Source organism: Natrix helvetica, assembly GCF_964273705.1.
Source record: "Natrix helvetica genome assembly, chromosome: 1".
Taxonomy (NCBI): Eukaryota; Metazoa; Chordata; class Lepidosauria; order Squamata; family Natricidae; genus Natrix; species Natrix helvetica.
The window spans coordinates 36,056,189-36,072,796 of record NC_138548.1 but is presented as its reverse complement, the minus strand read 5'-3'; the positions used below and the strand labels follow the sequence as shown (position 1 = coordinate 36,072,796).

Genomic DNA, 16,608 nt, shown 5'->3' with positions numbered 1-16,608 from the left:
AGTGAGATTAGTGACATAGCATTGCATCTTTTGACTACCAGCAGAAAGCACCAGCAGGTAGCAGTCAAGATGCTTGAACAGCCATATTTAACTAGAAGGTTAAAAGCTGCACAAGCCTAGCTAAGCAAAATAGAAATCCAGCTCTTTTGAATATTGCACGTAACACAACACAGTCCCAATAACCTTTCTCGTTCTACTTGAAATCACTTTTTAAAATTTTGTGCAAAAGATACAACCCCTAATCAACCTTATTTATTATTTACTTGCTTATTGAATTTATTTGCACCCATTTCCCTGATAAGGCAAGCTTATCACCTCCCCTGCTATATATGACAATTAAGACTTAGCTACTGCAACTTTTTGTTCCAGTGCAGACATGACATTTTCAGTCAGGATTATCAGTTCAGCCACAGAGTTTGTATGATCCCAACTCCTTGGCTCTTACATACACAAATTCCTTGGCCCTTCTCCATAAATGCCTTACTTAAGTGTGACTTTTGCAATAGTTTTAGTTGCACAAGGTTAATCTGGGTTTCCATCAAAAAAGGGTTTGGCCGCTATCAAACCAAGCATGATGAAAAGAAAACTAGTTTAGAATTTGCCATATTTAATGCAGTGTAAGAGCAAGTAAACTCATGTGCAAATGCAAGAGGGGGCAAAGGAAAGGCTATTAATCCTATTAATTTAGTTGGTCAGCAGCATTTTAGTGGATGTACCAGGCCTTACTATTTTTACCCCAAAGTTTTGGTTACCAAACTCCAAATGACAAAAATGTACTAGTTCCTTTTGTTTCTAAGAAATATGAACTTACCTGATCAATCATTTTTCGAGCTTCTTCTACTTCTTTATCCTGTGATTCAGTTTCAATAGTGTAAGTGCCTGTTTCACTCAAACTGTCTTCCTCTTCCTGTTTCCTAGCTTTGGCCACTTTAGGATCAGCAATTGGTGGAGGAATTGTTTCCGGTGCTGTTGGGACAATCACTGTCCGTGAGCTTAGTGGTGTTGGCGCAGGAGGGGGCTTTTCAATGTTGGGCTGAGTCACTTGAACGCTTTCCCTTAAACATTCAGCAGCAAACTCTTGAGCTAATTTTGATTTCCTTCCAACACTCCCGTGACTTTTTACAGGTGTTCGTGATGTGGAAGATGAGGAAGGGCTGATCCGCTCATCTGCCTTCTCCCTCCTGAAGGAGCCTGCTCTTGGCGTGGTGAATGGATTGCTCGGGGCTTTGGTCCCTGTTGCAGGTGGATGTTGGGAGGGCATAGAACTTACTGGTTTCTCAGCAGGCACTGTAATTTTGCGTTTTTCAACTTTTGTCTTCAAGGTGGGATCGACCTCATTTTGGATAGAATGGCCACTGTGTGTGAAAGACTGCGATCTTTTCTTCCGGGGCATGTCGTTATCAAAGAACTCAATGACAAAGGCCTGCTGGTTGTGGAGCATTTCCTGGGGATCACGTCGAATTTGGCGCTGGAGTTTGGCTTGCTCTACCATATGCTCATTGCTAACTGTCTCTTTCTCTGGCTTAGGTGTTACTTGGTCCTCTGAGTCACTTTGGGTTCCATCTTCATGTCTGTTACCTAAAGAATTGGAACACAGATCAGATTGTTCTAGGATAAGGCATGATTCCTTTCTATGTCACTACATCAGTAATGTCCCATTGCCCCTTCCTTTAGATAGCATTAGACAACCCAGGACTTATTGGGTCCTCATTTCAGAGAAATTTCCTTACCTAAACAGATAAACAGAGTTACCATGGGCAGACCCAAAAAATCAGTGGGAGTGACAGCAACTTTCAACTGTCTTTAGGCTTCCCCACTGACTCTCCTTGTGAAAAGCATGCAGGGATGTTAGAAATGATGACACGACCACAGGTGACTGTGGTGGCATGGCAGTACTGAAGTGGCCACAACTTTATCAAAGTCCAGTCCAATGGGATTTGAGACGTATTATTTAAGGGAGTCCATTTGAGATACATTGATTCAAAAATTGCTGCTCTGTGACGCACCGTTTCACCCAATTGAACGTTATCAAAAGACAAAACAGGAGAGTTTTAGTAGCGTATATATATATTTGTCTATTAAGGGCTACCAATTACATTTATACAGCACTAGGAATTTTAAACCATAGTTTTTTGTTTTTTTACTTTTAAAAAGTAGGTCTTTTTTTGATGTAACTAGTTGAAATTGTGACCTGAAAAGCCCCTTCCTTACAACAAACATATTACTTTAAAGAGATAAGTCAACCGATATGAAATATATATATTAAACCCAAGAAACACCTTATTGACATTTTTACTAGAAATTCCCCATAATGCAGGAATCCATAAAATGTGTAGTTTCCTATGCTTTCCTGTTCAGATTATTTGAACAAATTCCATGATTGTGTCTTCAAACCATGTTCCAAAGCATACTTGGAAACTTCATTTACAACGAAACAAGGCCTGCAGAACTTCTCATGCTACCCTTCTCAGAAAGGGAAAAGAGGTTTGAACCTATTTTGTCTGGATTTCTACATGGTGCTCCTTCTCTATATCTTTTAATTACAAAATTTCCCTGGCTCTGAATTTTATTGTTCTATTTTATTTTTACATGTAACAAACAAAGCACAGAGCATCCATTCCTTTAGTGAGAGGTTTTACCTTTCAGAGTCTTCACATGAACAGGGAGGTCACTTTTTGTACTATATACATCATCTCCGGGAGACTGCCTTCTTATGAGACTTGGATCATTATGCACCAGCCAGTCGGCCACTTTACTCTCTGCGGAGATAACTTCCACGTGGCCAGCGTCCTTGCTGAGGTTCCTTCTCTGCCGGAGGGAAAATTTAGTGACGTGGTCTTTTATCTTCATTTTACCTGGAGTGCAATCATCAAACTCAATGGTAAAAGAGGCATGGCTCTGCACAACAGGTATCACTGCCACATCGATATCTTTGGTGGGGATCTCATGGACTTGCACCTCTGGAGTTTTTACTGGCTGGTGGAACTCTTTTGTTGGAATTTCGAAGTAGCTGGGTTCCCTACGGAATGCGTAGACAGACTCGCCTTGAGATTCTCTGTAGCCAGTGATGTTACCATTGATTTCTTCTTCGTGTTGGACTAAGTCTTTTGTTTTGTCTATAGGAGGAGGAAAGCGGCTCTCAGTTAAGTTTAACACCCATAAAATGTCAGCAATTTCACAATTTAATAACTTAATAACGTAACAAGTAATGCAGGTCAAACAACAAACCAATCCAAGACAAATATTAAAATGAATCGCATGATGTCAAATTCCAACAAGCAGACCTAGAAAACTATCAGGAGAAACTACTTTTTTAAAAAAAAGTTCCTTTGGGGCTCTTCTGAAAGACTGTAAAGAGAGATCCCTGCATACCCAGCTGATCCTGAGTTCCAGAAGCATGAAAAGGATGCAAGCCTTGTTCCTGCTACTCTACTCTTTTTCATAGATTGGCAGCCAAGAGAGGGCCTCAATGGATGAACAGATATATCAATATGGATTAAGGCAATCTATCTTGGTCCATAAACACTTAAAGGTTAGAAGGTAAATGCCAATGTTTGTGGAACAGTGGTGGGTTCTGGATCCCGTACCGTTGGAACGGGCCTGGCGTTGTCCACATGGATGCACGCAGCATGCGCATGGGGCGTACTGTTCAGCGACACCTCCGCAATGGTCCAGCTGCTCAGCAGAGCATCGCGCAGGGGCTGTACACACCGTGCGGGTAAATGCCGCAGACTTTAAAGACAGGTAAGGAGCGCGGGAGGGTGGGTGGGCCCTCCGGAGCACCGTACCAGAACGGTACCCAGTGCTCTGGGTAGGCTCCGGTACGCCCGTAACGGGGCGTACCCGCCTGCAACCCACCACTGTCATGGAGATTCTCAGTCATCCAGGTCATGGTTGTCCCAAAGGGGCTTTTTCAAGAGGCAACTGGATTTTCTTTGTTTTTCCTTGAAGACGTTTCACTTCTCATCCAGGAAGCTTCTTCAGCTCAAAAGCAAAACAACTTCAAAGAAAAACAAAGAAAGTCCAGTTGTCTCCTGGAAAAGCACCTTTGGGATAAACAGCAACACTTTGAACTGGGATGGGAAATACACTGGCAAGAATTGTAGCTAATGAGTTATGTACATCACATGATCCGACTGCTTAGTATCTGTTACTACCTGGACAGCCATTTTCTGCTACCTTGGGAAGTTTTCAAACTTTTTAGAAAACAAAATGTACCATAATTCATCCAGCCAAGACAGCACCAGTTAGAAATGCTAAGATTCACCTTGTAGCAGTGGCTGCCTTTGTGCCTACTCTTGCTCCTTTCACACATTGTCTTCCCTTTGGAATACCGTTCCTTTCCATGCCTTACTTCTCCGACACAATCTCCCTTTTCTGCTTTAAAGACAAGGGTTTGGGGTTGGGTTTTTTTTTTTTTGCTGCATGCAAAAAGGCAGCGTTTTGCTGGTAGGAACTGCATACAACATTTATTGAGGGTTAAGAGCATGGACACGTCACTCATGTAAGCAGAGGTCAAGGCACCCCATGGGCCCACATTCCCATGTTGCTTTGAAGGAATGGGCTTCTCTGCAATCCTTCCTTCCTAATAAATGCACACGTAGATCCCAATGCAAGACAGGAGTATCTTCATAAATAAGGGCAAGATAGAGATACTAAGTATGGAAGGGCTGGATCCTAAAGCTTATTTTTGATAGACATGAGTTTGCTGCTAAATGGGAGCTAAACTATACTGACCTGAATATTGTTCTTCGGGTCTTCTTTCACCTGTTGAATCCAATTTATTGTTGGCATCATCCTCTCCCCACCATGATGGCCGCCCGTAGAGTGGTGTGCGATAAGTAGTTGTCACCTCTGGGAACAAGAAATGTAGACAAGAAACAAACAGGGAGAAGTATGTGTTTTAATTAAGAACAAAATATCAACCTTAAAAAGTCAACCATTCACTTGTTATTTAACTGAAAATATTGATATATTTTTTAAACAATTTCAAACTTTGGTTTCAAACCAAAAACTTGGAAATGCCACCTTTGGTTAAGTTTCCACCAATTTTTCTTCTAATTTCTTTATAACTGAGGCCTTGTTCACTTAATAATACTATTTTACATCGCTTTCTGGGCGACCAGTCAACTCTTTGCACCATTACTTTAATTTTATTACGTACTACAAGCTCACTAAATGGAAGAACACAAAAAAAACCCCACCAACTTGATAGCGATCACATAACACACTGACAAATGTCCTTCTCTCAGATTCAACACATGACATAAATAACTGAATCATACTGTGATCTGATTGGCTCACTGCCAAAGCAAGATGACAACTGATTGGTTCTCTAAACACTGGTGCTCATTGGCTAAAATCAGATGAAGGAAAGCTACCTGATATCAACCTAAGCAAGTTGTGCTTCCCTTTTCTGGTTATTTGGCTATAACGTTTCATAGAATACAGATGATTGAACAAACTGTGTTGCATTACATTCTTGATTAACTTAACTTTCCATTGATATATAATTTTATGGTACTACTAAAAAAAGTCATTATTAGTCATCAAATACACTTTTCCCAAAAGGTTTCCACAATTTTGACCACTACTGTATGATAGTTGCAGTGTCCCAGGATCATGTGATCAACTGTTGCAACCTTCTGACCAGCAAAGTTAATGGGGAAGTCAGATTCACTTAACAATTGTTTTGCTAACTTAACAACCGCAATGATTCACTTAACAACTGTGGCAATGAAGGTTGTAAAATGGGGCAAATGTTACTTAACAAATGTCTCATTTAACAACATAAATTTTGGACTCAATTGTAAGTCAAAGATTATCTGCACTTAAGAAAGAGAATTTACAGAAAGTCACCAGTGCCTTTCCTTTATTTATTGTTCACATTTGTGTAGTGCCCATCTTCCTCAAAGAGATGCAAGTTTGGCTTGTAATCATACTGGCATAATTAAAAATGAATCAATGTAACACCTGCATCAGGCCTCAATGCAAGTTGCAATAAAAGAGATAATAAGATCCTTTATTTAATTTGTCCAGTGGTTAGAATGAAAGATATGTTATCAAAACAGATCTGTGATCCATGATTTAAATAAAAAAATTGTTATTGCTACAAACCCATCCCGTTTCCTAAGACTTTGCATGACATTCCCATGAACTGGCAAATAGGCAGCTTTAATATTGTCAATAGTTTTACAGTCATCACAACATGTGTTTCTCCTCTATATTTTTGGCTACTGCTGACAGGAAAATACATGAAGTCATATTGTCAAGGCTCTTTTGATTCTACAAACTTCTTTGGAATTAGAAGAAAAGCAGTCCAGGTCTACCACATGCTTAGCATAACCTCAAATTTGACCATAAATATTTATCCAATAGTCTGTCCACAATTAAAAAAAGATTCCAGCTCTATCAGGATGGAAATAATTTTTAAAAATGGAAAAGCAAAACAAATTGGAGCATGTTGCCCTTTCTGTATATTATGCATTTACTTTTTTTTATAGCACACCCCAGTCCAAGGATTTTGAGAAGGATACAACAGAATAAAACTGTAAATATAATAACAGATCAAACAAAAGATTCATGCTATACTTTTTCTGTATTCTTTGTTAAGTAAATCCAAGTTTGCCTGGTTAATCCCAATTCAGGACACCATCTCTCTATCTTCAAAAAACATGACCTATACCCAAGAGCATTTGCCAGGAAAAGTATGGTTAAAAACTTGAACTGCAAAGTACACTTTTTTTCATCTTGGGAAGAATCAAACCTGAAGAGAATTCTTCTGGAGACATTTACCCTAAATTAGCTTTCATATATGTAATATATAAATAATATATAAATATGTAATTCTATTAACAGTTAAGAAAAGCCCAAATAAGCAACACCTTTTTCCCTTTAAAATTCTTTTTAACTCTATTATCACTATTTCTTTGCAGATATATGATGTTAAGATGATATGGCTTTTGACAGCATAGCACCAACAGAGAAATAGGCAGCTCCTACCCTCTGATTTCCATCTCACCCCCTCACATGATTTTGCCACTGCAGCGTTTCAGACCCATCTTTCTAATGCAGAATTTAGATTAGTTACATCGTGGATGGAAAACTAGAAGACAACAGGACAAACTGTCTGTCAGTTGATGGTTATTTGCTCGGAAGGGTGCACATGTACTGTGAACAAGGGTAAAGTAGTTTGGGTGGCATAGATCATTCCAGAGACCTAGGGGTGTAATGGAGGAAACACAAGCCAGTTTGCCTTCTGTTAACTGGGTGCTTTAGCCACAGTCACGATGGCAGTCTTTCTGTATGAAATCTGCAGTATGTTTTTAGAATTCACATCTGCCAACTCTTTATGTTCCATTTATTTTCCTTCCATAACATAAGACAGGTAAATTTGTAAGCATTCTTCACCCAGCTACACAGTCTAGCTGTGCTTATGTTATTATGTCATATGCCTTGGGACTATTTCTTAGGGCCAAAAGATTAACAGAATATATATCCATTCTCTGAATATGAATCATTCAATTTTCACTGTAGCTTAAACAAATAGTAACTAAACTGCTCTGTCATTTTAACTGCTCTGTATTAGAGCTGGTTTCTTTGAATATAGCTCATTAATTATCCCTCTTCCTCCACCACAATTTTTATGCCAATCTATCCAGATGGCACTAATCCCTCAAGCGCATTTCTTGCCTCATCAATTCAAGCAGGCAGCTTAAGGAGTGCAGGGTAGGGAATAGATCTATTTGAAGATAGGATCAAGGTCAATCGGGCACTTACCTACTGAACTACAAGTAATCCTCACTTAACATCCATTCATTCTGTGTCGGTTGACAATGGTACTGACACAGTACTGAGTGGCAGGGGAAGCTGGGGGCAGTGGGTAGGTAGGTGGTCAAATGGGTATAGATGGCGGGAGTTAGGTGGATGCTGAAACAGAGGCAATCCCACTTACTTCCAACAATGGGTTGGGTGTGGAGTAGAAATGAGTCCTCGTCTAATAACTGCATGGAGTCTTGCTGGAACTGCCATCACTAAACCAAACTGTCACCTGATACTTCATTTAACAACCACATTGCTCAGCGATGGAGTTTTGTCCCAATTAGGGTTATAAAGCGAGGACTACAAGCATTTATGCCAGTGTGATAAAATGAAAGCAACCAATAGGCAGGCAACCTCTTTACAGATTGACCCTCGCAGCTGTTGCCTATTAAAAACACTGGGATGGTAGGCTCAGCATGGAATTAAATTAAAATCAACAAAAATGGAACAATAAGCATAGGTTCTTAGAGCAATGTACTTAATCCAATACAATACAATACAATAGCAGAGTTGGAAGGGACCTTGGAGGTCTTTTAGTCCAACCCCCTGCCTAGGCAGGAAACCCTATACCGTTTCACATTTCTCACTCAGTCTGAAGTGCCAGCAATATGCCAAAGAAGTTCTTAAATAGTGTGTATGCCATCCGAGGAGGGAGGGAGAGAGAAAGTAATACACAGAAATGTGCATACATACACACCCAAAGAATTACTTAGTTAGAATTACTTAGTTGACTACTCTGTAAGACAAAACCCTGAACCTTAGCTATTCTTATAACCACAAACTTCATCATTCAAGGTCAATCTTTATATGACCAAAGCACAACTGGCAATCAAATGAAGTTATTGGCAAGCGTGATAGAACCAAAACAATCTTATTCCTGAAAATGAGGTGTCATGTCCCCAAATCTGATAAATGGATCCATTTTTAAAATGTAACTTATGCTGAAGAGAAAAAGAATGCAAAGGTGTGAACTTTTCCAACAGAAAATAATGTTAGCAAACCTAGTATAGAGGCAGAAAGTCCTCAACTGAAACAGATGATCAGGGAGGCATATTATTTCCTGACTCAGTGGTAGATTTTGCTTACAGAGAATTTAAAGGAAGAGAAAAAGATGGAGAGGAGTCTTGTGTTGAGACTGAATGGCAGTCTGAGAGAAAGCCTGCTTTGTCTCTCAGAGGTGGCGACAGTAATTATCCAAAACTATTTTGTGCATGTCCATAGCCTGGAGGGAGGTAGGCTCCCCCGGTACATTTCTAATTGTCTAACTAGAATTGTCTCTGCTCTCAGGGCTGTGGTTTCAGTACACATTAATGAACAAATATATGAAGTCTCCTTATGTCGAGTCACATCTCTACTTCATCAAATCCAGTACTATTTATTTGAGTTACTAGCAACTCTTTAAGGCAGACATATTTCTCATCCCAGCTATCTGAGGTTATTACAAAGTAGAAATACCAAGAACTGAATATCCAGTAGCAGGCCACCACTGTTTTACAAGGGCAATGTAAATCATGTCATAAAAAGTGAAACGTGAAATAAATGCCCTTCCATTTTTTCACAAAGCATATAGAATGCCCAAACTAGAGAGGACCAACCTATCAAGAATGCTGAGCATTTTAGACAGATAAACATTTTTTTTTAAGAAAAGGAACGTCCAAAAAAACATTTGGGCAGAAAGCCACAGTAATCTGTACAGCTGCCGGCAAAAAAGAAGCTAACTTGTAGACATTTTTATCCTACCTCTATTAAATCAATGTTTCAGTCACTATTTTGCATGAAATGGTTTCTGATTCCAGATGTAGTCAATAAACTTCAACTAAAATATATTGGAGATATACAGTATAGCAATTATTGTTAGATTAGGTAATGGATAGGCACACACAGGCTTAACGGTAACAACAGCTCTTTATTAAGTACAAGTGAGAACATCCAGCGAAGGTTGAGTCTGACAGCAGCCCTTTTATAGGGAGCTGTCAGATCCTTCGACCAATAGGATTAAACCTCTGTTCCCGCCGGAACAGAGGACCTTGGTCTAACTACCACTGTAGTTAGAACAAGTATCTAACAATTATAAATTGCTTCATTTAAGAAGACTCTAGAAAGCAGAGAGAATTGCCTATATTTATATCATCTGGAGACACTGCACTTGGTTTTGCTGCTGAAGTAGGAAATCCATAGTAAATGGAATAATGGCAGGGATCAAAAAGAAAGAACAAAGAACAAAAAAACCCCAATCTAGCAAACAATTGAAATTAAAGGAAGGAGAGTGGGAAGCATGTTAATTTAGGAAGGCTTAAAGACAGCAACACTCATCCATATCTACTAAAAAGTCAGTGACAAGGAACTGGAAGATTAGAAAGAGCACTCTACCAACTCTCTCCAGTTGGATTCAGTTGTGCTAACAATACTGTTTAATCAAATGTAAGGAAGAAGAGCTACAATATTTTTAAAAAAAAACCTTCCAGAGGCAGCTTTCAATTGATAGCTCATCCATATCTGTTTTACTCCAATAAAGTATATCACTCTGATTTTACTGAATTAAAAATCCAAATGCACAAATGTTTTCAGTTTAATCAGTATTTCAGTATTAGTATTGTTGAACATAGCACAGAGTAATTAATCCTACCATGCTTGTCAGTGCCAACTCCTAGTTCCTTTTTTCTGCATGCATAGTTTTGCATTAGAGAAATCTTGAATGCTGATATTTTTTTACCCATTATTCATTTGTTGTTGTTAGTTGCGAAGTCATGTCCGACCCATCGCAACCCCATGGACAACGTTTCTCCAGGCCTTCCTGTTCTCTACCATCCTCTGGAGTCCATTTAAGCTCACACTACTGCTTCAGTGACTCCATCCAGCCACCTCATTCTCTGACTGCCCCTTCTTCTTTTGCCTTCAATCTTTCCCAGCATTAGGCTCTTCTCCAGTGAGTCCTTCCTTCTCATTAGGTGGCCAAGGTATTTGAGTTACATTATCCATTTTTCATACCATAGAACTAAATCTTTTAAAACCTTTAGTTAGAAAATAGTCAATCATACACAAAAAGCACCCATGCAATCCTAAGCAACTGCCAAAGAAAAAATGTAAAATTAACTATCCTGCAGAAATCCGACTTGCATTTCAGCTTCTTCCACAAAGTTGTTACTTCCTTCAGGCTGAGAATATGCGCTTTAACCACCTTCTACTGCACTGGTTCTTAAATCGAGGGTAATTCAGGCATATTCTGGGGGTAATGGAGCAATTTGTAATTGCTTGCCTGTGAGTTGGGAATCCACTTTGGGACTGCCACTGTCAAGACACTCATGAAAAAACAACTCTCTGAACGATTTTTGGAGGGCAGGGGTAGTCGTTACATTATTTGAGGCTGGGTCAACCAGTTTTTAAGCATCACTGTTCTAGTGAGCAATGCAGCACGTTACCTCCTGAAATGACTAGGCCCATCACAGATAGAGCATACACATATGGGGGAATTGTTTAACCAGAGCATAAAAATAATAAGGAAGCAGATCTATGAACAATCATGGAAACACGCACACGCACACAGACCAGTTTAAATACATAGCGGGCAAGATATATGAGGTAGTTATTTTTTTCTTCTATCATTATCCAGAAGGAGATGACATATTTTTATGAGTTTTTTGAGCATCTGTGGTTTGCATGGCACCAGCAGTTTTTCTGGGTTTTTCTTTAAGTAGCTTTATTGTCTCCAGTCATCAATTATGTTTTTAGAGCCTAAAAATTGTTGGGCCACCAGTGAGAATCACCCTCTTAAACATCTCTTTCTTCATGTCTTTGTCTTTAAGAGCATGAGAGAATCATCTCAAAACACAATTAAAAAACAGCTTCTTTTTTACATTGCCTTCCCATCTCCCTCAATTTTAAAGACCTTAATTTAGTTCCAAAGCATTTAATCCAAAATTAAATATTTACTTACGTGATTTACTTAAATGAATCATGCCATAACAACAGCTCCTGGCACAAATTTGCTAGTCAAAGTTTAGCCAAAGTTTCAGAATAGTAAAGACTACAAATGAGTAGATCTCCTTCCCATTTGGGGACACTGGTAATTGTATTTCCTTTTCACATTTTTTTTCTTTTGGGGTTGCTTGTATGAGATCATGCTTCTACACAGCACAACACTCAGTCTTGAGATCCATTCATTATTGTTCATTTTCTGAATTTTGGGTCTTTGCATTGCTACTTGTGTCGTAATGTACATTTAGATGGGCCACTTTTCAGTCACTGATCTATTCTTGGAAAACAGTTAATTGGTTACATCCAAGAGGAGGTCAAAATACCTTTCTGGAAGCCACACAGACATGGAAGAGTGGGCTTGAAAATGCAAACACAACCAGATGAAATCGCTTCCAAGAATTCCTAGGAACACAACTTATCATCTTCCGCTATATTGATTTATTTTGCCATGCTATTTATATTTTATTTCTGCAACAGAGAAAAGCAATTTCTGAAGCCTAAATGCAACACAAATCACGTATTATCTCAGTTACAGAAATCATTTAAAAAATTAAACTGCAAAACTGCTCTGCTGTAACATCGTTTTAAAAATGCTATGTGAAGTTCAAAAATTTGAATACATTGCCAGTTACGATAGATCATGGGGAAAAAGGAATGTTGTTTTTTGTTGTTTTTTAAATTTCTTAAAATATTGTTATGCTTTTATTGTTTTGTTCATTTTTAGCTGACAAACTAAATATTAAAATTTTATGAGATGGTTTATAATTGATAGTACCAGTGATAGACTGATGGGAAGACAATGAGGAAAATTAAAATAAAGTTGTTTTTATTGTTTCCCCAAAGTTTCAACAGGTGATTCAATTTGATTGTAATTCCCTATGAAATACGCTCACCAGAAATTTTGCATTCTCTGCCCCATGAATCATCTAAACCAGTATTTCTCAACCCTGTGAACTGAATCTTGTGAACTCCCAGAATTCCCCACTATGATTGGCTGAGGAATTCTGGCAGTTGAGATCCACTCATCTTAAAGTTGCCAAGTTTGAGAAACACTAATCTAAACTGTTTATACATGACTTCTAAGAGAAAGACGAGTTTGCCCAGCCTGCAGATTTTTTGGAACACCTACTCATTTGCCTACTAAAAAAAAAAGTATAATAAGCATGTACATGGTCTTCAAGCAAGAGAAGAAAAACAGCAAGAAAAAAATGGAAAAGATAGATATAGGGAATTTATAACCTTCTAATGTTCAACTGGGGTAATTTGAACGTGACTTTCAATTCAAGTAAAGATGGAACTATCAGCCAGAGTAACTGCAATATTAGGGGATCCTTTATACTATCTAGGCAGCGTGATGGCTCAGGGGTTTAGACATTCGGCATGTCAGCTGGAAAAACCAACAGCCCGGGTTTGAGTCTTGAGCATCGGTCAACCGGGTGAGCTCCCATCTTCGCCTAGTTTCTGCCCACCTACAGTTCGAAAGCATGCGAATGTGAATAGATAATAGATAGCACTTTGGTGGGGAGGAAAACACAATTCTGTAATGTCATGCTGGCTACATGACCACGGAAACATCTTCGGACAGCGCTGACTCAATGGCCCTTGAAACAGAGATTCCCCCTGTGGACTTGTGGAACAAAATCTGCAGGGATTTCTTTCCTTTTCCTTACATTGTCAAGTCCCTTGTTAAAGGAATGTAGTGACAGTTTTGTTTCTAAAGGCAGTCTACAAATATTTTAAAAATGATAAATATAGCATCTCAATTCTCTTTTGACTAAATTATTGATCCCACTGCGACGGTGATTTCATATCAATATGCACATCAATGTAGCATACTGTATACACTGGGTGCACACATAAGATGCTTTTTTAAATAATCTATTAAAACTTATCATTTTACCCTTTGGATCCCAGTTTCCCTCTGGAAAATAAAGAATAAGCTTCGATAACCCTCTTCAAGCACTAATTTCAACTTCAATAGGAAGAAACAAAGGAGGTAGTGGTTCTCATTTATACTATAATGCTACTCATGCAACATAAATTAGATGAGCTGATACATGTTACAACTATGTATTTTTCAATGAATAGGGCATTTTATCATTGGCCACTGATAAATACACTTGGTAATTTTTTCTGTGCTTTAATCCTTGTCAGCTGCTCAGAGTCACTTATGTGAAATCTATAATTTATCTATATAAATAAATTAAATCACGATCATTATAGCTATTGTCTATCCACTGCAGGATTAAGGCCTCTTTCCAACCTAAATAAATATAAAACAGAATTCTAGAGAAGAAAGGCCTTTCCCATATCTTAATTAACTGATTTTTCTAAGCAGGTACCTGTCATTGCTTTCTTCTCTCCTTTCTCCAGCTTGGTTTGGGACAATTCAATATTTCCATCATGTTCCATTGGCTGTTCTGCTCTTTTCATTGCTGTGCCTTTAAAGCTCATCTGAAGTTGGCTGGTATATTTCTCATGCTGAAAAGGAAAGGCAAGAAACTTGGTGTGCATACTCCGAAATGAGCAAGAACTCCCAAATAAAGTTTATTTTGTAAGGTAGATGGTGAAAAGGAATTTATACCAGGAAAACAACTGAGAAATATTGTATCACCTATTTTTTCCAGAGTTTTGGTTTCGATCCTAATCTCTGTATCACGCAATTTGTGTTTTAGAAAAGTAACAAGTTTTGAATTAGGAGGCTTCAGCAATTATCTTTTTGGCCACTGAACAGTAATTCCTGAAATGATACAAAAGCAGAAGGAACAAGAAACACAAGTGGCTCCTGTTCTTCCAGGCATGTCTAATTTTAAGCAGAATACTTCCATCCTCTCCTCACCACTTCTGATTCAGGAAGATAAAGTGCTCATATTTTTTAGGACTTCCTTGCTCACTGCCTTCAGCAGAAAAAGCAGTATTAGTTAAAATTGACAATTCCTTTAAGTATTACTCAATGAAATGTTTTAGAAGTTTTATTTATTTGTATTCCACATTTAATATTTACAAATAACTCAAGGCAGCAAACCTATCTAGCCCACCTTCCTCCTCTTATTTTCCCCATAACAACAACAGACCCATGAAGTGGGTTGGGCTGAGGGAGAGTGACTGGCCCAAAGACATCCAGCTGGCTTTCATGGCTAAAGTTGGGCTTGGACTTGAACTCATGGTCTGCTCCTTTCTACCCTGAGTGCCTTAAGCCAAACTGGCCCTAATAAGAACAAGCCATAACTATACAAGGATGAAACTAAATTATAAAGTGTGCCAAATATAGAACAGGAGGCCAAACCTTTAGTCAACTACTTTCTTGCATGTAACATTAAATCTTAGTGTAGAGTTACATGCAAATCTACCCCAGCCAAATCCTGACACACAGGAAAAGCTTGACACTGTTGCTGTGAAGATACAAAAAACAAGAGGCAAGGTACACAAATGAGTTCATTTCAGTACCTTGGCAACTGAATTCATTTAATTTATTATATTTTCCGAGACAAAACCAACAAATAAACTTTAGGAGTTTTTGGTTGTTTGGGTGAAAGTATAGGCAAATTTAGAGAAAGATAAAGAGGTTGATATAATCCGCTGCTGAAAGTCAGTCACTGTATGCATTTTAAATGGCTGTTCTTTGCCAAAATACTGCCCGATTAGCTTCTCACTGAAATTTGGGTAAGGTTGTCAATCAGCAATGCTATAAAGCCTATAATTCATGCTTTCTGACCAGCAATGGCATGAGTGCAATGAAAGATGACATCTTTCCTGCAAATCATATTTTCTCAGAGTTGGGCAATCAAAACACAGCTTATAGCCCTACTTTGTGCAAGCCAAGATTTTTCAATGTTTTTAGTTGATTTGTTTTAATAAATCAAGTCTCTAGAACTCATGGCTACCAGTAAAAACCGGAAAATGTGAAGGAATCCTGTCCTAAGGGCTAGGTGGAAGCATACATTATAATTCTGGTCTTGGCAAAGCACAGAATTGCCTTGGGAGGGATTAGCTGTGATCTAAAATTATTTCAGCATATTGTTTTGGAAATTTCTCATGGGAAAGCTTTGTGCAAATATATGGTAGAGGTAGTACAAATCTGCATCTCAGGTTTAGCAGATCTTTCACATCAAAGAAGCTTAAGCCAGAAAATATCTAAACTGACTGTGCTTGGTTCCATGCTGGGTTTTCTGAGGACCAGCACATGAAAAGTTCATTCAAATGATTATACATATGAACTCGGATTTCAGTGATTTTCAAATCATTCATTTGCAATTTACCTGAATATAATGTATTTTGGGAAAGATTTCTTGAACTATGATCTGCACTGCAAAATTTGAAAAAAGTACAGTTTTTAGCAGCTAATGCATCTAATAAATTATATACATTAAGAAAGTCAGAATTGGGCATTCGAACAAACAAAAATAAGTACAAAGCAATTTGCCAAACTGACTAGTTGGCTACCTAGATCTGTATTACAGGTTTTCTAAAAGTAACAGCCACTTTCTATTACATTCCATAGGTTGATCCTTAATTAAAAGAAAGTTCTTTAGGACGGAGCTTAATATTTTTATGCATAAAATCTATACTGAACTTTCACTATATGAATGATTTAGGACTACAGTCCTTCTGAAAATTCTGGTTCTTCCTTCCTTTCTTGCTTTCCCTCTTTTTTTAAAAAAAATAACCTATGTAAAAGATGACGAAAATAAAATAGTGTGTAACACTGATTCAGGTCAGTTAAATTCCCAGCAGAATTTACCACTAAACCAACCATAGCTTAAGTATTTTATTTTTCTTCACTTTGCCATTTTAAAAAGAACATAAATACTT

The 16,608-nt window shown here is 38.2% G+C and overlaps 1 protein-coding gene across 3 annotated transcripts in view; it reads right to left on the bottom strand.

Moving 5' to 3' along the window:
• CEP170B (centrosomal protein 170B) overlaps nt 1-16,608 on the bottom strand; it is a 75,743-nt gene that overhangs the window by 30,532 nt on the left and 28,603 nt on the right. For all 3 annotated transcript variants that reach the window (XM_081934591.1, XM_081934590.1, XM_081934592.1), the window contains exons 6-9: nt 14,139-14,277; nt 4,738-4,854; nt 2,640-3,116; nt 812-1,578 (exon numbers count right to left, since the gene is read on the bottom strand). In XM_081934591.1, coding sequence (XP_081790717.1) covers nt 812-1,578; nt 2,640-3,116; nt 4,738-4,854; nt 14,139-14,277 — 1,500 coding nt within the window. The remainder of the gene's footprint in view (nt 1-811; nt 1,579-2,639; nt 3,117-4,737; nt 4,855-14,138; nt 14,278-16,608) is intronic.